Here is a 26,784-nt window from a genome sequence, read left to right on the forward strand (position 1 = left end):
TGTTTTATGTAGTTTGTTTTGTTCCAAAGTGTCATGCTTTGTTTTGTGTAGTTTGGTTTATTCCAAGTGTCATGCTTTGTTTTATGTAGTTTGGTTTGTTCCAAAGTGTCATGCTTTGTTTTGTGTAGTTTGGTTTATTCCAAAGTGTCATGCTTTGTTTTGTGTAGTTTGGTTTGTTCCAAAGTGTCATGCTTTGTTTTGTGTAGTTTGGTTTATTCCAAAGTGTCATGCTTTGTTTTCTGTAGTTTGGTTTATTCCAAAGTGTCATGCTTTGTTTTCTGTAGTTTGGTTTATTCCAAAGTGTCATGCTTTGTTTTATGTAGTTTGGTTTTTTCCAAAGTGTCATGCTTTGTTTTGTGTAGTTTGGTTTGTTCCAAAGTGTCATGCTTTGTTTTGTGTAGTTTGAATGTATGGTTTCTAAAGCATGCAGCAGGATTGTTTAAACTTTAAAAACAAAGTTTCAGGGAGTTTAAGCAGATGATGGATGTGCTTCAGATATTATGACAGTTGTTATGGAAACTCTTGTTGTAATATCTCCTCCTGTGGTCAGAAAACTCAACCAGGGAACATTTGTTTAAAAGCAAGCCAAGACAGAAACAGAGAGGACTCCCTCTGCACGGAGGAGCAGCAGGCTGAGTCCAGTCCACCTTAAAACTCTGACAGGCTGAACATACCGAGCACATATTTCCTGAAAACGCCCCGTGCAGGGAGAGCAGGAAAACTCGAGTGACTCTGAATCATAATAACACGGCTGTGCTGCTGATCCACAGACTGGGGGTGGGACACTTGCCTCTCTAAAGTTACCCTGTAGGCTACTACCCCCCCCTCCTCCACCCAGGCTACAACCTCCACCCAGGCTACAACCTCCACCCAGGCTCCAGCGCTCCACCGACCAAGGTCAGCAGCTGTGTCCGCGCACAGGAGCTCTACGCGCGGCTGCAACCCTCCGCGGACCCCGGCTGGTTCCTGGTTCCTGGGGGTCTGAGTCTCTCTGGATCACAGACTGTATCACTGACTGCATGGAGACAGGCTGCGCGAGGGGGGAATAAGGAGCTCAAACACGAGACACAGAACACAGTCTGTTAACACAAAGTGTCACCATGTTGGGAAACCCAGGATCTTACGCGAACAAGAAGAGGAAGAAGCCTGTGCTCAAACAGTAAGAGCTGGGATATTAATAATCATGAGAGCTGTGATGTGTTCATGTGGAGAAGTTTAAATGTGCTTTACTGTGAGAGAGGGAAGCAAAGATTAGAGAGCTGAAACACTGAGCAGTCAGTACCTCTCTCTGTCCTGCAGACAGCCTGTTTGTGTTTATTCACTGATTCACTCTAAACTTTAATAATTAAGTTAAATATAAAGTTTAAGTTAAAACTCTCCTTTAATGAAACTGATATTATGATATATTAAAACTTCATATTATGAAGAAAGCTTGATATTATTTTGTTAGAGCTTTGCCTATTGTCAGGAAAACTTCATTTTTTAATTAAACTTGATCTTCTATGTGAGGAATATATTCACTAATATCTTTATGTTAGCACAACTACACAGCAGGAGTGGTTACAATAATTCATACATCAGAAAGTCCTCCTTTAAATCCTCACTGTCCTGCTCCCAGCTTCACAAAGAGCAGAGATAAATTCAAGCTGGAGATATTTCAGATGATTTATTTATTTACTCTTCTGTTTTTTTGTTTGTTTGTTTGTTTGTTTGTTTGTAAATAAGGCTCATACATGTCTGCAAACAGAGACAGGATGTAGGTCACATTGCTGTGTTTGAATTCAATCATTAAGTGTAATATTTAAAGTTCCTCATGTTTAATCAGATGTATATATGAGTCATGTTGGATTGGGTGCAGAGTTTAGATACAGGATCTGGTCTCTTGGATCCTGAGCTCCTCTCAGTGAGTCTCTGCAGCAGGAAGAACTTGGACAGTGTAAATATGAAGGGAACTGAAGTTAAGGTGGCGCTGGTCCTGCCTGCCTCCTCTCACCTGAACCTCAGACCTGTGCGCGTGGAGCTTAGGGAGTCCAGGCAGAGCTCTGAGGTGTGCACGAGGTCAGGTGTGCACTGTGCTCTCCACTCTCTTCTGGTCTCTTCTGGTCTCTTGTGGTCCTGACTCCCACATGTTGCTGGACCACCTTAAGAATATGTGCAGCTCGGATCTGGCATGGATATCTTGCCCTCGCGCATTAATCACAATCAAGTTGGAGAGTCGGCTGCAGCTCTCACGCGATGCTCCGAGGAGGAGGGGGGTGAGGGAGGGGGGTGATGGAGGGGGTGAGGGGTGAGGGAGGGGGTGAGGGAAGGGGGGCAGGGCTCCGGGGCTTTCAGAGTCTGTTATTGTAATGTGATACTGTACGGCCTCTCGCTCCATGTCTCAGGGCTCTGCTGCCTCTCTGCTCATCTGAGCTCTCTCTCTCTCTCTCTGAGCTCTCTCTGCTCTGAGCTCTCTCTCTGAGCTCTCTCTCTCTCTCTCTGAGCTCTCTCTCTGAACTCTCTCTCTGAACTCTCTCTCTGAACTCTCTCTGCTCTGAGCTCTCTCTCTCTCTCTCTGAGCTCTCTCTCTCTCTCTCTGAGCTCTCTCTCTCTCTGAGCTCTCTCTCTGAACTCTCTCTGCTCTGAGCTCTCTCCGAGCTCTCTCTGCTATGAGCTCTCTCTGAGCTCTCTCTGCTATGAGCTCTCTGAGCTCTCTCTGCTCTCTCTCTCTCTCTGAGCTCTCTCTGCTATGAGCTCTCTCTCTCTCTGAGCTCTCTCTCTCTCTCTGAGCTCTCTCTCTGAGCTCTCTCTCTGAACTCTCTCTGCTATGAGCTCTCTCTCTCTCTCTCTGAGCTCTCTCTCTCTGAGCTCTCTCTGCTCTGAGCTCTCTCTCTCTGAGCTCTCTCTGCTCTGAGCTCTCTCTCTGAGCTCTCTCTCTCTGAGCTCTCTCTCTCTGAGCTCTCTCTTTCTCTGAGCTCTCTCTCTCTGAGCTCTCTCTCTGAGCTCTCTCTCTCTGAGCTCTCTCTGCTCTGAGCTCTCTCTCTCTCTGAGCTCTCTCTGCTCTGAGCTCTCTCTCTGAGCTCTCTCTCTCTGAGCTCTCTCTCTCTGAGCTCTCTCTCTCTGAGCTCTCTCTCTCTGAGCTCTCTCTCTCTGAGCTCTCTCTCTCTCTGAGCTCTCTCTGCTCTGAGCTCTCTCTCTCTCTGAGCTCTCTCTGCTCTGAGCTCTCTCTCTGAGCTCTCTCTCTCTGAGCTCTCTCTGCTCTGAGCTCTCTGAGCTCTCTCTGAGCTCTCTCTTTCTCTGAGCTCTCTCTCTCTGAGCTCTCTCTCTCTGAGCTCTCTCTCTCTGAGCTCTCTCTCTCTGAGCTCTCTCTCTCTGAGCTCTCTCTTTCTCTGAGCTCTCTCTGCTCTGAGCTCTCTCTCTCTGAGCTCTCTCTCTCTGAGCTCTCTCTCTCTGAGCTCTCTCTCTCTGAGCTCTCTCTCTCTGAGCTCTCTCTCTCTGAGCTCTCTCTCTCTCTGAGCTCTCTCTCTCTGAGCTCTCTCTCTCTGAGCTCTCCCTGATGTGGACTGGAGTCTGACCACTGAGCGCTCTGAATAAAACAAGAACTTTAAACTGGATCCTAAATTTAACTGGAAGCAAAGATATGAGGATCAGAGTGACATGAGACCTTAGCAGCAGTATGTTGGACTACCTGTGGCGGTTCAGGGAAGCTTTGCTGAGACATGTGAAGAGAGAGTTACAGTAATCCAGCTGAGATGACTCTGAAGGTCTGAGCTACAGTGAAGGATCAGTGTTCCCACTGTGTTACTGATGGATCAGTGTTCCCACCGTGTTACTGATGGATCAGTGTTCCCACCGTGTTACTGATGGATCAGTGTTCCCACTGTGTTACTGATGGATCAGTGTTCCCACTGTGTTACTGATGGATCAGTGTTCCCACCGTGTTACTGATGGATCAGTGTTCCCACCGTGTTACTGATGGATCATTCTCACGTTTTATTCAACTGTCCAGAAACAGAGCTGGATGTTGGGCACAGCTGGAGCCTGACATGTTGTGTAAACACTAACTTTACTCTGTTTCAAACACAGAGGCTGATTATGTGCAGGAGGAGTGAAGCAGCTAACACAAACTGAGAGCTGCAGAGACACAGGAAGAGTTTTAGGAACTTCTGGAGGTGTTATAATGCTGAAGCAGAGTAGAGATACAACAACTGTCTCAGTCTTCAGTTCCTCACCTCGTCTTCAGTTCCTCACCTCAGCCTCAGTTCCTCACCTCGTCTTCAGTTCCTCACCTCGTCTTCAGTTCCTCACCTCGGCCTCAGTTCCTCACCTCGTCTTCAGTTCCTCACCTCGGCCTCAGTTCCTCACCTCGTCTTCAGTTCCTCACCTCGGCCTCAGTTCCTCACCTCGTCTTCAGTTCCTCACCTCGGCCTCAGTTCCTCACCTCGTCTTCAGTTCCTCACCTCGTCTTCAGTTCCTTACCTCGTCTTCAGTTCCTCACCTCGTCTTCAGTTCCTCACCTCGTCTTCAGTTCCTCACCTCGGCCTCAGTTCCTCACCTCGGCCTCAGTTCCTCACCTCGGCCTCAGTTCCTCACCTCGGCCTCAGTGTTTATATAAAGAGCTCAGACTGAGAGAGGGAGCAGGTCTCTCTGGAGGTCCTCTTCATTAAAACTACGAGGCTCAACGTTTGGAGGAAGAGGCGCCAATGCACCAATTAGACGTCTTCATGCCTTCCCATTGTGTTGTTGTGTTGTTGTGTTGTTGTGAAACTGAGTTGTAGTGAGGTGAACTTGTTTGATAATTCAGCTTTAATTATGACACTTCAGTGTGCAGCTACACCCTGCTTGTGTCAATTAAAGGCCTCGTTTCTTGTCCTGCCAGGCTTCGGCCGCCGTCAGGACTCAGACAATTAGCCAGGTCTTGGTCCTGTTAGAACCCATCAGCTGTTAATACTGGATTAACAATAGACTCCATCCAAGAGACGCTTTGTTTGTTTAAGTGGTTACAACATGTTCCTGTTATACAACTTTAAAAATCACTGATAGAAGGGTTTCACAATAACTGATCACATCGTTGCGTCTCAGAGCGGAGCTGGGTCTCAGAGCGGAGCTGCGTCTCAGAGCCGAGCTGCGTCTCAGAGCGGAGTTGCGTCTCAGAGCGGAGCTGCGTCTCAGAGCGGAGCTGCGTCTCAGGGCGGAGCTGCGTCTCAGGGCGGAGTTGCGTCTCAGAGCGGAGCTGCGTCTCAGGGCGGAGCTGCGTCTCAGAGCGGAGCTGCGTCTCAGAGCGGAGCTGCGTCTCAGAGCGGAGTTGCGTCTCAGAGCGGAGCTGCGTCTCAGAGCGGAGCTGCGTCTCAGAGCGGAGCTGGGTCTCAGAGTGGAGCTGCGTCTCAGAGCGGAGCTGGGTCTCAGAGTGGAGCTGCGTCTCAGAGCGGAGCTGCGTCTCAGGGCGGAGCTGCGTCTCAGAGCGGAGCTGGGTCTCAAAGTGGAGCTGCGTCTCAGAGCGGAGTTGCGTCTCAGAGCGGAGCTGCGTCTCAGAGCGGAGCTGCGTCTCAGAGCGGAGCTGCGTCTCAGAGCGGAGCTGCGTCTCAGAGCGGAGCTGCGTCTCAGAGCGGAGTTGCGTCTCAGGGCGGAGCTGCGTCTCAGAGCGGAGCTGGGTCTCAAAGCGGAGCTGCGTCTCAGAGCGGAGCTGCGTCTCAGAGCGAGCACGCCGTGAGCTCTCAGGCTGTTCCCAGTGTCACTCCAAAAATAAGAAGGTGGCCTGTGTGCAGACGTCTGTGTTCCTGCAGAAGTTGGACCGTGGAGCGGGAGCTGAGGTTTCCTGCAGGGCCAGCTGGGCACAGCTGCACAAAGGCACCATTCAGCCTGACTGTAAAAAGCTGTGGTCACCACACAGGGGCATTCCAAGGCAGAGCTGCCCATCCAAATTCCCTCTTTTATTACCCACATGCCTGCTGTGTGTGTCGCCAGCCTCCCTCTGCATGCATACAGCTATATTATTAAAAATACCCAGATGATATATTCAAGCTGCGAGTTTTCATAAACGACAGACCTCCGGTTTACATCGAGGTTCAGTCTGTCTGCAGGAGGGTCACAGTTAGAGATCACTAAGACCTGTCCCCCTACAGAAACTATGAATGTATATGTTTACATCCTGTTGAGTACAGCCCCCTCCCTCTGCAGACTGCAGCTGATGAAGAGTGAATGTAAAGAGAAACAGCAGCTAACCCTAGAAGAGGAGTAAACATGTCCTCCTGTTGTCCTCTGGAGGGGATCGTTGTTGATCTGTATTGATTCTAAGTGAGCTGCAGCCCGGATCAAACTTCCTGTTTCCCTCACAGAGACGCAGAGTCTGACTTTTGGCCCCAAAGTTCTGTATTTAGTGTTTTTCCACTGGATCTGTTTGTGTTGGAGCGGAGAGCTCTCTGGATACGCTGGCTTCTTGTAAAAATGTTGTGGACTGAAGGAATCCTGACCCAGAAACCAGCTGAGGTCCAGGCAGACGGCTGTCTAACATGAGTCTGGTCCTGCTGGAGGTTTCTGCCTGTTAAAGGAAGTTTGTCCTCTCCACTGTAACTAGCTAAATACTGCGAGGTGTAATGCTCATGGTGGATTAAGGTGGGGTCAGACTGAGTCTTATCCGGTCTTGGTGTTGGATTTGACATAGAGTCCGGTCTAGACCTGCTCTGTTTGTAAAAGAGTCTGAGATAACGTTTGTTGTGATTTGGCAGCTCAGCTCGCAGCCCTCGATACCCTGCAGTGTTCAATGAGGAACATGGATAGACAGATTGATGACCTCTAACAGCTTCATGGAGCTCTTCACTGTTTCATGCTTCTTGTTTTGAAGGGAAGAGACTCAGATTATATTCCAGAGTTTATCTCCTGAAAGAAGCCCAGCTGACGTCAGCAGCAGCTCAGCTCGCAGCCTCCTGGACGTTGAATCTGAGAGTCTCTGATCACAACATGAAGCTGCTTCATTCTGTTCTAACTTGATCCTCATGATCCTCCTCCTCACATCCCAGCTTCATGAGTATCTTTGTTCTCCTCGGGTTACTCTCCCGTTCCTCTACATGAGGAACATGAGGAACACTGGACCACGCTCCATCTTTACTTAGCTCTCCTCAGAGACACGCTCCAACAGTAGCAGCTCTTTACAGGCTGTGAGGAACATTTGGGTTAATTATAGTGTGTGTGTGTGTGTGTGTGTGTGTGTGTGTGTGTGTGTGTGTGTGTGTGTGTGTGTGTGTAAGTGGATTATAAATGGTACACTTTATAGTGTGACTCTGCATTATTACAGGCAGCAGAGGTATCTTTAATGAGGGAGGATAATGTGTGTGAGCGGTGTGTGTGAGCGGTGTGTGTGAGCGGTGTGTGTGAGCGGTGTGTGTGAGCGGTGTGTGTGAGCGGTGTGTGTGAGCGGTGTGTGTGAGCGCTGATCTGCAGGGTTGTGAGAAACTCTCGGTAGACGGAAGGTTTGGTCGAGCGCCAAAACACTCGGGGTGAAAAACAAAGTCTCTCTTTGTTCTCCTGAGCTTTGTTTCCTTTTCAAAGTGAGTCGCTCACAAACAGCAGTTAGACACCTTTCATCACCGAGCAGCGCCGACATGTCAGGAAACATGTCTGTGTGACAAGCAAAGAGCAATACGTCTAGTCTGAAGGTTCATTAACCTGGACCTGGACCCAGACCAGAAGGCTCATTAACCTGGACCTGGACCCAGACCAGAAGGCTCATTAACCTGGACCTGGACCCAGACCAGGAGGTTTGAGACCTTCAGCAGTTTGAGAGTCACTGTTAGTCCATCAGCTGACCCAAACAAAACAAACCCTCCACAGAAACTTTCATTGTCACAGAAACCCCTGATCCTGCCCTGAGTGTCCCCCTGATCTGGCCCTTAGTGTCCCCCTGATCCTGCCATGAGTGTCCCCCTGATCTGGCCCTTAGTGTTTCCCTGATCTGGCCCTTAGTGTCCCCCTGATCCTGCCCTGAGTGTCCCCCTGATCTGGCCCTTAGTGTTTCCCTGATCTGGCCCTTAGTGTCCCCCTGATCTGGCCCTTAGTGTCCCCCTGATCTGGCCCTTAGTGTCCCCCTGATCTGGCCCTTAGTGTCCCCCTGATCCTGCCCTGAGTGTCCCCCTGATCTGGCCCTTAGTGTTTCCCTGATCTGGCCCTTAGTGTCCCTCTGATCCTGCCCTGAGTGTCCCCCTGATCTGGCCCTGAGTGTCCCCCTGATCCAGCCCTGAGTTACCCCCTGATCTGGCCCTGAATATTCCCCTGACCCAGTCCTGAGTGTCCCCCTGATCCAGCCCTGAGTGTCCCCCTGATCCAGTCCTGAGTGTCCCCCTGACCCGTCTCTGAGTGACTCTGGATTCTGTCCTGGTCTCTGCCTCCTCTGTAGTTCTGATGCTCAGAGTAAAGCCTGTATGTCAGTGACGTCTGTGTTTGGTGAAGCGTTCATGCTGCTGTTGTTTTGAAGTGATGGACGTCTTGGTGTTTGTCCTCTCAGCTCAGACTGTCTCAGACTGTCTCAGAGTCTGAGGTCAGGATCTCAGGACTCTCTCAGTGAAACTTGCTGGTCCTGTTGAGAAGTAGAACTGCTTTCCCTTTGTCCCATCATCCTCTTTATTTTTGCACGTTTATGTCGAACACATGCTCTGCAGTGCGAGTCTCTTATTTTCCGCTCTCTCATGGAAACCTCTTTGTCGGCAGGAGTCTGCTTTTGTAAACTTCCCTACTTCCAAATGTGTGTGCAGCCAAACGTGTGTGTAGGAATCACGCTCCTTCGTGCTTGTGAAGCCGTGAGTCATGGCTCTGGATCTGGCAGACGCTCGGCCGGCTCTCTGCTAACAGATCTGTGTCAATCTTCAGGGAGCTCGGTCCTCTGTGACGGAGCTGAGGTGTTCAGACTGCTGCTGTCCTGCTCTGTAGAGAAGCAGACTGAACTCATGGAGAGGTACAACTCTGCCCTTCCTCCTGATGTCTGCTGCTCCGACCCGTGATCCAGAACAAATCTAGGTAGAAGAAAAGCTTTGAATGCTGCCGTTTGTCTCCCTTTGACATTTCTAGAGAGTGAGCTCAGCCCCGCTCTGTTTCTCAGAAGGTCCGGTCCGCTGGAGTTCAGGCCACGTTCCCTGCAGACTCTCAGAGGAGGAAACTTTATGGCTCCCAGTAACCAGAGTTTCAGTAAATACACTCCTACTAACCTCATAAATGTGCAGCGCCACAATTAAACCGAGAGTCTGTCTCTGTGCTGGCACATTGTTGGCACAGGCAGGAGCGGCCCACATTCACTTTTAAGACCTTCATTCCTTCTTCCTTCTTCCTTCTACCTTTTCTCTGGATCAGTCTTTCTCTGAACCGTCGAGTGAAGCTGACACGAGCTGAAACAACCAGTTTATTTAAAGTGTGGGAGAGAAGCTGTCCACAGAGCTGCTCTGTTGAATCAGGAGTTTTAAGAAGACTGACTCGTCTTAAAACATGTCAGGCTGTGAGCTTCACAAAATGAGTTTTTAAATGACCCCCTTTAACAGAAGACCAGGACCCGTCTGCACGTCCAGACATCAGCCATGAAAACGGGCCGTTTGTACTAATAGTGAATAAATGGATTAGTGGTCTGCATGAGTCCAGGTTAACGCCCCAACACAGCATCACATGTAATGGAGGTAGACCCCACCATTACAGGGTCTAACAGCAGGATGACCTCACCTGTTAGTCTGTTTAAAGGACGGAGGACATCGTGCTCATGTGTTACCCTTTAAGACCAAATATGAAGACACAGATATTTAGGGATCGAACGAATCCTTGTGAAAAGTCTGACGATGTTGAAATATACATCAGATTTAGATTTAGGAGACGCCACATCATTCTGAGGGAACCTACCAGCAACACCGTGAAGTGAATCTTTCCCAAACCACTCCCTTAACAAGTCCTCATCCTCCAACGGGGGGACAGACTGTGGTCCTCCACCTGGACCACGTTGGGGGCGGTGCTTGTTGCTCAAAGTCGCTTTCATGTTGCTGATTTTATTTTGTAGGTCTTCTACTGAGCGCGCTCAGAAACACCACACGCATTGACCCGGGTCAAGATCTGAAGTCAGACTTTCCCTTCCTCCTTGTTTGTTCTCTTTGAGGATGGACTTCCTGATATCAGATGTTTGTTCATTCTAGATTCTTCTAATCAAACGTCCATTTCTTCTTGATCTCCTCTCAGTCACAGCGGGACACCATGTTTGTTGTTGTTTATGTGTAGTAGGAATGCTCAGGTTGAATTTGTTGGATCAGGGTTTTCCAGGAGGTTCCCTGGACATGTGACGTTTAGCACCAGCCTCTCTTTCATGGAGGGATTAGTTAATTTGACGATTATTTGCAAGACTTCTGGTCCAGCTTGTGTAATGGCTGGACCCTGGTGCTTGGCTCTGGTTTTAAAGGACCCCTGGCGTTAACACTGTAAAGACTTAAACATTAGTATCATACAGGTGGAAGCTCTGAGTTAAGACTGGTGTGGTCATATAACATCAGTCGTGAGGCGTGTTTCCTCCTACATGTGTGTGTGCAGCTTTACAGAATGCCACTACCAATATGGCGACAGCTTTGACGTGTGACCCGGCTCATGCTAACTTTACCTTTACATATCTTTCCTACTCTCTGACTGAACTCTTTAAGTTGGTTGTATTTTAAAAAGTGGAGCAGACTTCAGTCAGAGATAAGAATCTGTAAATCTCTAATGACGACAGACAAACAGAACTTTGGTAAACGCTGAAGGAGAAAAGTCACGTTAGCTCAAAGACAGATTCTGTGACTGATTGTTTCTTCAGAATGTTAAACACATGCAGTCTTTGTTTTCTAAACGTCAGGACGTGTTGTTTATGAAGAGTTGCAGCACAGAGGCGTTGAGTTGTCCCCTCGTCCCCCTCGTCCCTGACCCGCTCTCCTCTCCTCCCTCCTGCAGCATGTGTGTCTGATTTGTGAGTAACGACGTGGATCTCCAGCCAGCCATGTCGTGAGTTTGTGTTTTTGCACTTAAGCACGGGTGGTCTGAATCCCTGCTGCACCTAAAGTGAAAGTCAAGCCGAGTAAATAAAGCTGCTGTCAGGGTTAGAGACGGGTTTCCATCCTGACAGAGGACACGAGTCCAGGTCCAGGGCTGAGTCATGGTGAGGGGTGAGTCACGGCGAGGGGTCGATGTTTCGTATGATTGTTCACTTCAGGAAAAACAAAGAGCTGGACCAAACAGACCCCTGTCTCTGTCTCTGTCTCTGTCTCTGTCTCTGTCTCTGTCTCTGTCTCTGTCTCTGGATCCAAACCTGAAGATCACAGAGAGGAAGTTAGTGTCCAGCTGCTGGAGTCAGGTGGATCAGGTGTGTCCAGAGGAGACCTTTATGACGGCTCCTCCTTCAGTCCAGCAGAGTCCAGGATGTTCAGCAGCTGATCATGTCAGGAGGCTGTCCCTGTCTCAGTCGAACCTGCAGAGCTGTTAGTGGTTTAGAGAGATCCTGAGTCCTGGTGGGTTTAGTCATCGTTCACAGCTTCAGAAACCCGAGGCTGACGTCCCTGAGACCATGTCCATGTTTGTCTTATTGGAGGTATTCAAACCTAAATCCAGACCCATGCTGAGGGACGGACTCATCAGCTGGGTTTGTAGAGTCAGACTCAGCTCTGGTCCAGCTTTAACTGTCTCACAGCTGATCCTCTAAGATCTCTGATGCAGCTCAGGTCTCAAACTCTCTGTGCAGGTCTAAACAGATCCCGGTTTCTGTAGCCCGACCAGCGAGGAGCTACGACAGAGACCCGAGCTGTCTCTGTCTGTCTCATGCCGGGCGTCTCTGAAACGTGATGCTGTTGTTTGTTCCTCACTTTGAGGGGATGCTGTATTTGTTCTTCAACCAGGATCACATAATCCTGGTCCTGCTGGCACTCAATAAAAAGCTCTGAGGCGGCCCTGAGGTGGTCCTGGTCCCGTCACAGGAGCGGATGTGGGTGACTCACGTGAGCTGCTCAGGTTCTGAGTCACGTCCACAGCTGCCTCTCCTCCTCTGAGTGTTTGAAGCTCTGAGGAGGATTTACAAAGTTACTCATCTTTAATTATCAGGTCTCACTCTGCACCTGATAACACAAGTCCTAATCCTGCAGGGCCGGTTAGAGAGACCTGGTCCCTGATCTTCATCACAGCGCTCTTCTGCAGCGTTGATAACCGTCTTTCTTTACCTCTGCAGGAAGAAGGTTTCTGACGGCACCGAGGTCGTCAAGTCCAACCCTTCCAAGCGCCACAGGGACCGGCTGAATGGGGAGCTGGACCGACTCACGGACCTCCTGCCCTTTCCAGAGGAGGTCCGGTCTCGCCTGGACAAGCTGTCAGTGCTTCGCCTCAGCGTGGGATACCTGAGGGTCAAGAGCTACTTCAGAGGTGAGCTCCAAATACAGACCGTCAGTCCACCTCCAGTTCAGGAGTCTGCAGCTCAGAGTGAGTCAGGACTGTACCCGGGACACGTGTTAGAACACATCAGCCTGATCCCCGTCCTGAGCTCTGAGTCTTTAACGTACACACGTCACACAGTCTGCAGACACACACACAGTCTGCAGACACACACACAGTCTGCAGACACACACACAGTCTGCAGACACACACAGTCTGCAGACACACACACAGTCTGCAGACACACACAGTCTGCAGACACACACAGTCAGAGCACAGAGAGCTGGAAGATCTGAGTCTCTGTGCGCCCTGGTCTCAGACCTGCAGGTCCGGACTGCTTGAACACAGAAGAGCTGGAGGATCTGAGTCTCTGTGCGCCCTGGTCTCAGACCTGCAGGTCCGGACTGCTTGAACACAGATATGTAAACAGCGTGAGTGAGTTGCAGTGAAAGCAGGACGAGCAGCCAGCTGAAAGTGGAACAGTAACTTTTGTTCTCTGGTGTCAGGAATGAGAGGCATGCAGGAATCTGGTTTTAGGAAACAACACATCCTCGTGTTTGTAACCTTACTCCACCCTGTGTGAGCAACGAGAACCAGGAGACCCAGGTCTGCCAGGACCGCTTCACAAACCTGATGAGCCGCGTGTGACTCAATGAATGTGAATCACACACACGCACACACACACATACACACACGCACACACACGCACACACACACACACACACACACACACACACACACACACACACACACACACACACACACACACACACACACACACAGATGGTAGTTCTCTTTGAGTCAAACAGACGTATTCACAGAGGTGTTGGCAGACACCTCAGAGTTGCTGAGTAAGTTGCCTCGTTGCCTTGTTGCCTTGTTGCCTCGTTGCCTTGTTGCCTTGTTACCTCGTTGCCTCATTGCCTTGTTGCCTCGTTGCCTTGTTGCCTCGTTGCCTTGTTGCCTCGTTGCCTCATTGCCCTGTTGCCTCGTTGCCTTGTTGCCTCGATGCCTTGTTTCCTCGTTGCCTCGTTGCCTTGTTGCCTCATTGCCTCGTTGCCTTGTTGCCTCGGGCGTCCCTGATGTGGGTTGAGGATTTATGTGTCTTGTCTTCGGAGCGTTCTGGTTCTTCTTCAGGGCGCTGAGCGGCCTGTGAGACACACTGACTTACATCTGAGTCCTAACCCAGCAGACCTGTTAGGATGGGACCTGGGAGGACGGGCCGCTCTGCTGGGCTGAGCCTGAACGTGAACCCTGACATCACCAGCTTTAAATAAATATAAACACACTTTAAATCCTTTCACTGTGTAAAGACACGCTGCAGTCATCCCTCCTCAGAGTCCTCAGGTGCAGAGCCTGTTTTTACACGCTGACCCTGAATGCATCAGAGAGGGTTTAAACCTGAGATCAGTTCTGTCAGACGAGTTACTGATCATAACTGAGTCAGTAAGTCACAGCAGCAGCTTGACCTCTGTCCTCTGTCAGCTGAGTCCTCTGTCAGCTGAGTCGTCTGCAGCGTGAGCCTCAGGTATGAACGGACGAGTAACACGGACGGGTGAAGACACGTGAAGTTAGTTTCATCTTCATAGATTCATAAAGTCAGCTCACTTCATGTGGATTTAGGATTTAATAACCTGCTCTTATAGTCTGTTTGCTTGTTCATGTATTGATGGACTGAATGAATGTGGGAGTCTTTAACTTCCTTCACACTCCTGAGCATTTCTAGAAACCTTCAGGAGCTCTGTCCCTGAGATCTCCTTCAGTCTCCTTCAGTCTCCTCAGAGCGTGTCTGCTCTGAGGTCAGGAGAGAGATGATTTTAAAGTTTGACCTCAGATGAAACCGAATAACGATGCAGTAAACCCAGAACACAGAACCCTTTCCCCGTTCATAAATATGTCTGAGTGTTTCACAGAGCTGCAGTCAGACACATGAACTCTGTCCGGTCTGCAGCATCATGTGAGGACTGATCTGAGGACTGATATCAGACGTGCTCCTGAACGCTCGGCTGAGGTGAGTGTTTGTGGAAGTTTGACCACAGAGGCACCTCTGACCTTCACTGACAGACGTCACCTCCCTCTATATGAAGCTCAGGATCAGACGTGTTTCCTTCCCCGTCAGTCTGAATCGTCAATCAATTTGAATCCTTAAATCCGGTGAACCTCTGACCCTTCAGTTTGAATCCACTCAGCTTTAAGTCGTCCCTGTATGAAGGTCAGAGCGGTCTCTAAACGTTCACTGAGAGATGGTGGACATAGATTCTGTCTTTGTGCAGCAGCAGCAGGTCGATTCACAGACTTCCTCAAACAGTCCGTCTCACAGCAGCTCCTTTAAGGACAGAGACGTCTCTGAGGTGGGTTTGTGGTCTGGTGGGACGGATCACCTTAGACGTGTTAGACCAGAAGCATCTGATCCATCCTGTTCCCCGAACCTCGGTCCTCTCCCTTGGAGCCGGTGTCAGAGGAGGTCCTGTTAGTGTGGGCTGTCATGTGAGGAGGATCTTAATGATCCATGTCCTGTATCAAACCGGCTCTGAATGCTCTGCTGTGTCCCTCTCAGTCTCAGAGCTCGGTCTGCAAACAAACATCAAATCTTTATGATGACACATTTAAAGTTTACGATGTTGGTGTTGGTCCCACGCTGAGCTCAGGTCGGTGTTTCCTCTGATGCAGACGCTCTGACATGTCTCTGTACTCTCACATTAATCTGCTCTCTTTATTTAAAGGAGGGTCGGTCTCTGTAGAGTATTAAAGTGAATCCTGCAAAGGGGGGTCGTCCTGCAGCCGTGTTTGAGCTCCAGGACCGTTCTAAGGTCTGAGTTAGACCAGAGCCGCTCAGGTGAGGAGGCCTCAGGTTAAACCACTGAAGGAAAGTGGATTAGGGTGTGGATTAAATCAACACCTGTGAACGCTCTCAGAGAACACTTTCACACAGACAGGCTGTCACCATGTCCCTCCTGACATGTGACGCCTGATCCACCTGCTCAGTTGCTCCCCTTTAGCAGCACCAATCACCTGCAGCGGGACAGTTAAAGGCACAGACACTCCAATCCCTCAAACACTCACTCTCCTGTTTGTGTCAGCAGAGGTGTCCACACCTGGACTGAAACCCTCTCTGTGAGATTTGAATCCATGAACCTTTAAATCAAAGGGATAATTCAAACATGGAGGTTTTTAGAAACACAGTTGTTGAAGCTTTAATCTGAATCGTGACTTCTCTGGCATGAACGCAGGGTTTCCTGGAACCTCCTCTCTGACCGTCCTGGATCCGTCTCAGACCAGGTTCTGTTGTAACTCCTGTCTAAACACCAGTGAAGTTATTAATGAGCTGAGTTTTATATTTCATGAAACTCTCTCTGTTTTCAACACTTCATTTGTCTCTGTGTCAGCGGCACGTCATCCAGCTGCTGCAGAGCGACTGAGGAGAGCTCTGATTGGTCCGTTGGCACAGAGACGCTGATCTCAGTGTTATAGGCCAGAGGACGTCCGGAGAGTGAGGCGTCAGAAGGATGGAGACACCTGAACATTTCATCACAGAGGGCTGACTCTGAGCAGCAGATGTTCGATGGTCCTCTGCAGCGTCAGACTGCATGATCAGGAGCGAGTGCATGCTGCTGAGGAACAGGTGGAGGTGAAGACACTGAGTGCTGCAGAGGAAGTGATGGAGAGACTGAGGAGGAGAGCTAGAGGTCAAGCTTTCATGTGTTTGTATCTAAAGAGTGATAAACTGTACGACGAGGACTCTACAGACTCTCCTCTCTCATGAGAGGGGGGGAGGAGAGTCTGTCTCTGTCCTCTAACACCTTCATCAGACTCTCTCTCTGTTCTTCTCTCACTTTCCCTCCTCACAAGTCGGTCTGATGGGCAGGAAGAGCAACCGTGGGGGGGTGGAGTCAAAGCTCCCTTACCCCTTTTCCACTGAGGCAGTTTCAGCGCCGGTTCGGACACAGGTTCCAGAGCGGCACCAACTCTTAGCTGCCGCTTACATCAGGGGCGAGGGGTGAAGTCTCCATCCATGTAAAGCATGATGAGTAGCACAGAAGTGTTGGTAATGTTTGAGAAGCTCTAAAGCCAGGAGCAACACCAGCTAGCACGCTACGTTGTCCGCCATCATTGTTGTTGTGAGGGAAAGTTCACTCTGGCGCTGCTGGGAAAAGCGGTCACAGAAGTGGCGTCCTGACGTGCCTCTTCCACGGGGTCGAGCAGGTGAAAAACAAACTGGTGCCGAGTTGGTTCACGAGTTCAACCAGCTCCAAACCAGCGAGCACCAGCCCGGAACTAGAACCAGGTCCGCGTTGGTCATAAAGGGGTATCTGAGGGGTCGTGAGTCCGACCTGGACATGACATAATCTCATGCTGAGACAGAGTCGGTGCGCCTCCATCATCAGCTGATAGACTCATAACACGAGCAGCGTTCCTCACTAACACACACCTTTAAAGTGCTTTAAGGTGTGTGTTATTAGACCCCGACACTCTGAGAGACCGGTCACGCTGGACTCAGGATGTCAGGACAGAGTCAGACTGGATCAGAGACCGTGTAGCTCTGATGGTCCTCATGAGGAGGAACCCTGCAGAGTGAATAAACTGACCCAGTTTCAGAGACAGGAAGTTGGACTGGATTCATTTGCATGTTAAGACGGATGACGGCTGCTCAACAATAGATTTCTAAACACTGGAGTTTGTTGCAGCGAGCTCACTCTGCGGCCTCTCCGGGGTTATCCCAGTCAAAACAGCAGCCTGGGATGGGCGCTCGTGTGGGGACATGCCTGGGAGATAAAGATCCCATAAAGTGCGAGGTAAGAGAAAGAGAGAGAGAGAGGAACAAACAGCAGCGAGGCCTCAGATTTAAAGAGCTGATAACAGAGACAGATATTTGTGGCTGCCTTCAAACAGCAGATCTCCTTCCTGGGGCGAGCCGGACCGTCGGCCTCATAGCGTGACTTTACGAGGCAGAGCTGGATGCTCTGAAGGCTTGTGGCTCTCTGCTGCTGACATATTTGTGTGACGCTGTTAGAAACTGGAGAAAAATGTGCTCAGGCTCTCCAAGCTCATTGAAAACATCCAGGGCCTGTTAGCAATCAGGGTTGACGTGGTAACACCGAGCGCTGCGCTGTAATTTCATCTCACTCGGTATTTGGGATCTCTGAACCGTGTACGCAGAAACCAGTTCACATGAGCGCAGGACGAGGAGGAGGAGAGAGAGGTAGGGGGGCGTCTGAAGTCCTGAACACAGCTCAAAGGAGGGAGAGGGTGGAGGGGAAGCCCGGTTCAGGAGGGGGGACTGGATCCTGATAGATCACCTGCAGGCTCTGAACCCTGATGTGTGTGAGCAGAGACCACCTGCTGGCTCTGGACCCTGATGTGTGCGAGCAGAGACCACCTGCTGGCTCTGGACCCTGATGTGTGTGAGCAGAGACCACCTGCTGGCTCTGTACCCTGATGTGTGTGAGCAGAGACCACCTGCTGGCTCTGGACCCTGATGTGTGTGAGCAGAGACCACCTGCTGGCTCTGGACCCTGATGTGTGTGAGCAGAGACCACCTGCTGGCTCTGTACCCTGATGTGTGTGAGCAGAGACCACCTGCTGGCTCTGGACCCTGATGTGTGTGAGCAGAGACCACCTGCTGGCTCTGTACGGTGGGAGCAGGACTGGGAGCAGGACTGGGCTTAGGGGGACAGGAGCTGCCTGTTGGCTCTGGAGTCCGGACTCGTCTTTCAGTATGTCGTGAGAATGCGATGCGACCGCTGGGAGACAGATTGAATCATGTTTTCATTTTTTCCATCTCCACTCTCTGGAAGGTTTGTTGTGAGTCCTCCAGCCTTCAGACCGCAGCGCTGCGTCCCCCCTCGTACCCAAACCCTCTGTGCTCCTCTCTGTGGGCCCGAGCCGAGCTGGCCCACCGAGGCTCTCTGTGACATTCACAGTCCTCCAGAATGCCGTTGTTTGTTTATGTGCTGAAGCAGAATCAGCTGCTCTCAGACTCACTTGATGTATTATTACTTTTATTTCAGCCTCTGATTCGGGCCGCCGGCTCTGGAAGGAATGTGAGAGTATAAACAGAGTCCAGTCCAGGACAGAACGGGTCCCTCAGTGTTGATTGCGTGGACGTGTATTTCCAGCTTTCAAACGTCTTCAGAGATCTGCATCTACAGAGAGAGCTTCGTGTGATCAGACTCAGGATTCAAACCCGTCCAGCAGATTCTTCTGCTCCTGGCCTCAGACCATGTTTGGCCTGAGAGCTCTGGTAATGTGAGGGTTAACTGAGCCGCTCTTAAACCCTCTCAGATGTCCTGCAGACTTCTGTCAGTCCTCTCTGAGCCAACACGAGAAAGGAGGAGAAGCTGCTGCCATCGTTCATAGCTGCAGAGTTTCACTGAAGCAAAGAGGACCTCTCAGGTCCTGTCAGGACCTCTCAGGACCTCTCAGGACCAGGACCTGACCTCTCAGGACCTCCCAGGACCAGGACCTGACCTCTCAGGACCTCCCAGGACCAGGACCTGACCTCTCAGGACATCCAGACGCAGTGATTCTACATTCAGGAGTTAACACATGTAGAACCAAAGGTGGACTCCATGAAGAGTGAATCAGTCTAACATGTGTGTGTGTGTGTGTGTGTGTGTGTGTGTGTGTGTGTGTGTGTGTGTGTGTGTGTGTGTGTGTGTGTGTGTGTGTGTGTGTGTGTGTGTGTGTGTGTGTGTGTGTGTGTGTGTGTTGGCAGTCCGCCTGGACTCTGATATGATCTCTGCAGCGAGGCACGCCTAACACAGAGACCTGGATTTAGCTTTGATTCTTCTTCTGTCCACATCCAGCGACATTAAAAGATCTGAGGACACCAAAATAACTCAGAGTGAAGATTAGAAGAGCAGATGCAGCCAGACTCCGTCACCACCACCATCACCATCACCATCATACCAGCAGCAGCACCATCACTACCAGCAGCAGCACCATCACTACCAGCAGCAGCACCATCACTACCAGCAGCAGCACCATCACTACCAGCAGCAGCACCATCACTACCAAGCAGCAGCACAGACCCCGTCCCTGAATGCTTCTTAATCAGGGTTTATTTGATCTGGTCTGCTCCCGGGGGTTTTTGTCCTGCAGCAAAACAAACAGACCTTAACAGACCTGCAGGGCCGCTCCAGGCTCTCTGCAGACTGAACACAGAGTGATAACAGAGACAGCTCAGTCTCTCTCTCTCCTCTCTCCTCTCTCTCTCTCTCTCTCTCTCTCTCTCTCTCTCTGTCTCTCTCTCTCTCTCTCTCTCTCTCTCTCTCTCTCTCTCTGTCTCTCTGTCTCTCTGTCTGTCTCTGTCTGTCTCTCTCTCTCTGTCTCTCTCTGTGTCTCCTCTCTCTCTCTCTCTCTCTCTGTCTCTCTGTCTGTCTCTGTCTGTCCCTCTCTGTCTCTGTCTCTCTCTCTGTCTCTCTGTCTCCTCTGTCTCTGTCTCTCTGTCTGCCTCTTGTCTGTCCCTCTCGTCTCTGTCTCTCTCTGTCTCTGTCGTCTCTGTCTGTCCCTCTGTGTCTCTGTCTGTCCCTCTCTGTCTGTCCCTCTGTCTCTGTCTGTCCCTCTATCTCTGTCTGTCCCTCTGTGTCTGTCTCTGTCTGTTCCTCTGTCTCTGTCTCCTCTGTCTCTGTCTGTCTGTCCCTCTGTCTCTGTCTGTCTGCCTGTCTGTGTCTCTCTCTCTGCACGGGGACGATCACACATATCAGAGTGTGTTGTTGGTCCTTTAGAGACCCTCTGTGTCAGATCAGGAAACAGTCTGCAGAGGAACATGCAACACTCAAAAAACAGTGTTACGTTCAGAACGAGTGCAAATACAACATCATAAAAATAAAAGACAATAAAATAAACTAATTCAAATAAATAAAATAAGTTAAAATAATATTAAATTAAATAGAATAGAATAAGATACAATGAAATCAAAATAAATTAAATAAGAACAATGATAATAATTATATTTACTGTCAATAAATATATTGACTGTCTATAAATATATTTAACATCTATAAATATATTTACTGTCTAAAATATTTACTGTCTATAATATATTTACTGTCTATAAATAATTAACATAATAAAATATATTTAACATCCTATAAATATATAACATCTATAAATAATTTTACTGTCTTTAAATATATTTACTGTCTAAAATATATGTCAACATCGATATATTTAGTCTATAAATATATTTACTGTCTATAAATATAGTAACATCTATAATATATTTAACATCTTAAATATATTACTGTCTTTAAATATATTTACTGTCTATAAATATATGTAACATCTATAATATATTACTGTCTTTAATATATTACTGTCTATAAATATATGTAACATCTATAAATATTTACTGTCTATAAATATTTACTGTCTAAATATATGTAACATCTATAAATATTTTAACATCTATAATATATTTACTGTCTATAAATTAATTTAACATCTAAAATATTTAACATCTATAAATATTGACTGTCTATAAATATTGACTGTCTATAAATATATTTACTATAAAAGGAATAAATCTGAACTTAAATGTTAGAATAAATAAGATTAAAACTAAAACAGCTTCCTTCCCCTGAAGCCGTGGAAGTGAGCGAGGACTTTAATCAGAGGACTGATGGGGGGGCGGAACCTGTGCACCGACTGACCCGGCTCATTGGCTCTCTGATTTCCAGCTCTGCCCGTCCCTGCAGGTCTGCGTGAGAACCCAGATCTCTGCTCAGGATCTACTGGAACTAAATGTTTCAATCAAGATAATATTCCTCGGTATCGCCGGCATGCTTCAGACTCTCCCTGAAGGGCAGGAGGCCAGACCGTGAAGCATTTCCTCTTCTCCTCTTTCTACCCGGTCTCAGAGAGTCCAGAGAATCTCAGAGAGTCCCAGAGAGTCTCAGAGAGTCCCAGAGAGTCTCAGAGTCTCAGAGAGTCCCAGAGAGTCTCACAGAATCCCAGAGAGTCCAGAGAGTCCCACAGAGTCTCACAGAGTCTCAGAGAGTCCCAGAGAGTCTCACAGAGTCTCAGAGAGTCCTAGAGAGTCTCAGAGAGTCTAAGAGCTCAGGGTCTAAAGGAGACTGTGTAGGATCTGTTAGTCCAGCTCAGAGCTCAGGGTCTAAAGGAGACTATAGGATCTGCTAGTCCAGCTCAGAGTTCTGTATTCTTTCTCCTCGTCTGGGTCCTCTCAGATCAAACCCTGAACCTCTGAACAGTTCTTGGTAACCTGCTTCCCGAAGCTGTCTGACGGGATCTGGTGCAGGTCCCCCCCGTCTCGGCTCTTTGAGTCATTTAATTGCTTCATGATGAAAAGAATCCAAATCCTTTAACGCTGCGCCTCTCTGAATGACGAGGATGTTCGCCTGGAGTGACTCCTCGCTCTGCGTCTCTACAATCCCTTAATGGCCCCTCTTCAGAGACGGAGCCACGGTCTGATGTGGCCTCTCTGGGTCTCAGGTTTCACCTCAGTTAGAGGACTACAGGAGGAAGTCTTCAGGGTGAATGTTTGTCTGAGAGAGCGGCTCAGTAAAGACTCATGTATTGTTCTCTTCACAGTTTACATTCTTTCTTCTGAGCCAGCAGCTTCTCCTCTACAGGGTCAGGGGGAGCAGGGTTCAGGACTTAGACCTCCTCAGACTGACTCACAAACAGGGTCTTCACAGAGAACTGCAGCAGCGCCTCCTGGTGGTGGAGTGGAAGAGAGGAGGTCTCGAGTACACCAGATCTTCAGACTGACTCTGATGTGCAGCTGAGAGACCCTCCTCTTAATCCTGTTACATCAGGTTCAGGAGATCAGGATCTTAACCCCTGAGCTCAGGAAGGACGGTCTGGATCTGGGCTGAGGTCTTAAAGCGGATCAGTTCCTGGTGTATCTGAAGGCAGACCCTCCTGACTGACTGCATGTTCAGATAGAGAAGTCCAGCTCACCAAAAACCTGCAGCTCTATAAACCTGGCTCAGACCTCCTGCAGGTCAGTGTAGACCTCCTGCAGGTCAGTGTAGATCTGCAGCTTTATAAACCTTGCTCAGACCTCATGCAGGTCAGTGTAGACTCCTGCAGGTCAGTGTAGATCTGCAGCTTTATAAACCTGGCTCAGACCTCCTGCAGGTCAGTGTAGACCTCCTGCAGGTCAGTGTAGATCGTAGCTTTATAAACCTGGCTCAGACCTCCTGCAGGTCAGTGTAGACCTCCTGCAGGTCAGTGTAGACCTGCAGATCTATAAACCAGGCTCAGACCTCCTGCAGGTCAGTGTAGACCTGCAGCTTTATAAACCCGGCTCAGACCTCCTGCAGGTCAGTGTAGACCTGCAGCTCTATAAACCCGGCTCAGACCTCCTCAGCGTCAGTGTAGACCTGCAGCTCTATAAACCGGCTCAGACCTCCTGCAGGTCAGTGTAGACCTGAGCTTTATAAACCCGGCTCAGACCTCCTGCAGGTCAGTGTAGACCTGCAGCTCTATAAACCAGGCTCAGACTTCCTGCAGGTCAGTGTAGACCTGCAGCTCTATAAACCAGGCTCAGACCTCCTGCAGGTCAGTGTAGACCTGCAGCTCTATAAACCCGGCTCAGACCTCCTGCAGGTCAGTGTAGACCTGCAGCTTTATAAACCGGCTCAGACTTCCTGCAGGTCATGTAGACCTGCAGCTCTATAAACCAGGCTCAGACCTCCTGCATAAACCAGGCTCAGACTTCCTGCAGGTCAGTGTAGACCTGCAGCTCTATAAACCAGGCTCAGACTTCCTGCAGGTCAGTGTAGACTGCAGCTGGACTGACTCCTGTCGTCCAGTCTGGTGTTTGTTGAGGCTGATGTGAGGAGCAGCTGTCCTCATCCTTCAGGTCTTCATGTCCCTGGATCTGTCCGGCTCAGAGGAACTTTAAGTTTTGATCTCAGAGATCAGACGAGGAGTTTTAAGCCTTGAATCAGATCGATCAGGATACTGGAATCAGACGGTGAACCCGGTAATGGAAAATGTTGTGCAACAGTTTTTGGTTTACATGTGGGCTCCCTGGTCTCTGTGGAGGCGCTGAGCATGTTTGATGTTGGTGGTAATCTGTTTTTCTCCTCTCGCTCCTCCACAAACTTACTGAAGCTCGTTCCAACCTCTGCTCCAGCTCTCGCCAAGAATCCTTTCCCAGTCTCTCCAGCTGCTGCACACGACACCAACCCTCTGCTGGGCCACGAAACCTCTGCTGGGCCACGAAACCTCTGCTGGGCCACGAAACCTCTGCTGGGCCACGAAACCTCTGCTGGGCCACGAAACCTCTGCTGGCCACGGACGCTTCCGCTGTTAGAGAGAGAGAGAGATCAGGAAGGAGGGTGTGAAGACGAGTCCACCACAGGGGAAGAAAAAACAAACAGAGAGAGAGAGAGAGAGAGATGATGGTCTGTGTCTGTCTGAGGCGATGACTCATGTGTTCTTGTACCCTCTCCCCGTGTTGCTGGTATCTGGATCTCGTGGTTCATGCCGTCCTGGTCTCTGGGTCTGTAATGGTTGTATGCACGGCTGCTGGTGTTCTTAGCGCGGTGTTGACGTGTGTCTGTCAGACCGTGCAGGTCTGTGTGTCTGTGTAAACACTGTCTGCCTCCTCTCGAGCGTGTGTGTGTGTGTGTGTGTGGTGTGTGTGTGTGTGTGTGGCGTGTGTGGGGCCCCTCTCCTTCTTAAAGAAGTTGCGTGACAGGACGGACGGGTTGGGAGAGGCCATCCAGGATCTTCCTGTAGTGGTCGTCCAGATAAGAAACCGCCAACAACCACACTCAACGAGAACTTCTAAAACAGAACCCCCAGGGACACATGCAACAGTGCAGAGTGTGTTGTGTGGGTGTGTGTGTGTGTGTGTGTTGTGTGTGTGTGTGTGTGTTTTCACTCTGTGTGTGTGTGTTCACTCTGTGTGTGTGTGTGTGTGTGTGTGTATGTGAGCAGATACACAGCCTGTTACCCCAGCGAAGAGAAAACTCGTCCTCTGGAGGGAAAGCAAAAACTAGAGCTGGATCAGAGTTTCCTCCTCTCTGATCCAGAGCTCACACTCCGACTATTTAAAGAGCTCTTCAAGAAGAGTCTGATACAGACGAGGAGACACGGGACAACTACAGAGACACAAAACTACAACACTGGTTTAAAGATGGACCCAGAGAATCAGAATGACTTCAGACACTTCAAAACACTTTTAGGATCCTTAAAAAGAGACGGTGCATGCTCAGGTGGTTCTCAGGTGGTTCATGCTCAGGTGGTGCATGCTCAGATGGTGCATGCTCAGATGGTGCATGCTCAGGTGGGCATGCTCAGGTGGTTCATGCTCAGATGGTGCATGCTCAGGTGGTGCATGCTCAGGTGGTTCATGCTCAGGTGTTTCATGCTCAGGTGGTGCATGCTCAGGTGGTTCATGCTCAGGTGTTTCATGCTCAGGTGGTCATGCTCAGGTGGTTCATGCTCAGGTGGTTCATGCTCAGGTGGTTCATGCTCAGGTGTTCATGCTCAGGTGGTGCATGCTCAGGTGGTTCATGCTCAGGTGGTGCATGCTCAGGTGGTTCATGCTCAGGTGGTGCATGCTCAGGTGGTGCATGCTCAGGTGGTGCATGCTCAGTTGGTGCATGCTCAGGTGGTGCATGCTCAGGTGGTGAAGTCGTCTTGTTGGAGTTTAATTTGAGGATAAAACAGATAAACGTCCACAAAGAGACACACGTGACTTCTCAGACATGCTAAGAAACAGAGAGCTGCAAAGAGACTCAGAGACTCTGATGGTGATGTAACTGATCCTGCTCTGCTCTGGGAGTATTTAGGGACCTGCAGCATGATGTCACACACACCGCGCTGCAGAGACGTGAGTACACGTCTCTGGTCGTTGATCTGCAGCCTGCTCAGAGTTGGAGTTTCAGCTCTGTGACTTTTCTTAAAGTTTGATTCAGACTGAGCGGTGCAGAGCGAGCACGCTCCACCGTACTCACACGCCGTCTTTCCCATGCTTACATCTTTAGAACAATGGCACGACTCTTCTAGCAGCTTTAAGGCAACATGACATGACACGGCGCAGCACTGGAGGAGTGATGATGAAGATTAAGAAAGCTTACGGCTCTGCCAAGAGTTGCAAAGGTGAAGCCAGAACAAACAGAGAGGGCGAGTAGATGTCAGGAGGTTTGATGTGCCAAACACGTCCTGAGAGGTTTCAGTAATTTAACGTCTCTCTGAGGTCACTGGAACAAAGGTACCTCACACAGCGCTCACTAAACAACAATAGAGTCGTTGTTGAGGTTTCAGTCCGTACCTGGAAGTGTTCGTCTGAACAGGCTTTGTTCTCTTTGGTATGCTTCAGACGCCCAGCAGCTCTGAGACCAGCTCAAGGAGTCTCTGGGATTCAGGTTCAGAGGTGATGAAACACAGAGGTGAGGAGGATCACATGATGTGTGGTTCACAGACTGAGCTGTGAGGGGACACATGAGTCCTCAGACCTTTATCACAGCTCTCCGTCTCTCACCTCTTACCTCACGTTCATTTCTTTCACTGACTTTTAAATCCAGCGCCATGAAGAGCGTCTGCGGCGAGTTAAAGTCACAGTCTGCAGGACGCTCCTTATGTAGGGGCCCTGAAGGGGACCTGAAGGGGACCAGAGCAGCGCCTGTATGCTGAGACATTGTTATCAGACATCATGTTTAGATCTCTCTGTCAGGAAGCTCTTCATACACACGTCCAGATCAGAGAGATCAGAGGTTTCACTTTGTCCACAGGGGGCGCCAAACACACAGAAAGTTCCTCACACAGGAGCTCGGACCACTTCAGACAAAGACACTCGAGCTTAAAGACATAACTCTCAACCTCTTAAAGATGTTTTAATCACTGCTGACCTCCTCCTCTGTTTCCTGCAGCCACCATGAAGAACGGGAACGCCATCCGGATGTTTCCTGGAGGGAACGGACAGAACGGGAACACCGCCGACACCGCCGGCCTCTCGAGGGAGAGCTGCTGCAGGTACGACACAGAGTCACTCTCACACTGCAGGATCACCACCTTTAAGCTGACACCTCCTGATTAGACTTTAAAATGAAGAGTTTAAAAACAAACAGCCTCTCAGTCGATCAAACTAAAGCCTGCACGGTGCAGGAGGCTGCACAATGATCACAATATGAAATGAGAGCGAGGTTCAAACCTGCCGATGCTCCGAGCTGCTCAAACAGTTTCTGCAGGACGTGTGCATGATGTTTCATCATCACAGTGTTCATCAGAGTCACATTAAATCAGCTCAATGAGATTCAATCACTGTGTTTAATTTAAGTCACTTCAGTTTGTGTCTCTAACAGTCCTTCACTTGTTTCAGACGCTCTCTGTCTTTGTGATCCTCAGTGTGAGCCAATCACCCAAAGCTCTGATCCTTACTTTATAATATCTGTAGAAATATTTATCATTTAAATGCATCAG

General features: G+C 49.5%; 1 protein-coding gene across 1 annotated transcript in view; it reads left to right on the plus strand.

The window, feature by feature from the left end:
• Nucleotides 1-383: 383 nt before the first annotated feature.
• LOC117808978 (aryl hydrocarbon receptor-like) overlaps nucleotides 384-26,784 on the plus strand; it is a 31,672-nt gene continuing 5,271 nt past the window's right edge. Inside the window, 4 exon segments of the mRNA XM_034678637.1 lie at nucleotides 384-1,159; nucleotides 12,182-12,372; nucleotides 26,235-26,311; nucleotides 26,314-26,337. Of these exon segments, the coding sequence (XP_034534528.1) occupies nucleotides 1,101-1,159; nucleotides 12,182-12,372; nucleotides 26,235-26,311; nucleotides 26,314-26,337 (351 nt within the window). The 5' untranslated portion in view covers nucleotides 384-1,100.

Source organism: Notolabrus celidotus, unplaced genomic scaffold (genome assembly GCF_009762535.1).
Source record: "Notolabrus celidotus isolate fNotCel1 unplaced genomic scaffold, fNotCel1.pri scaffold_194_arrow_ctg1, whole genome shotgun sequence".
NCBI lineage: Eukaryota > Metazoa > Chordata > Actinopteri > Labriformes > Labridae > Notolabrus > Notolabrus celidotus.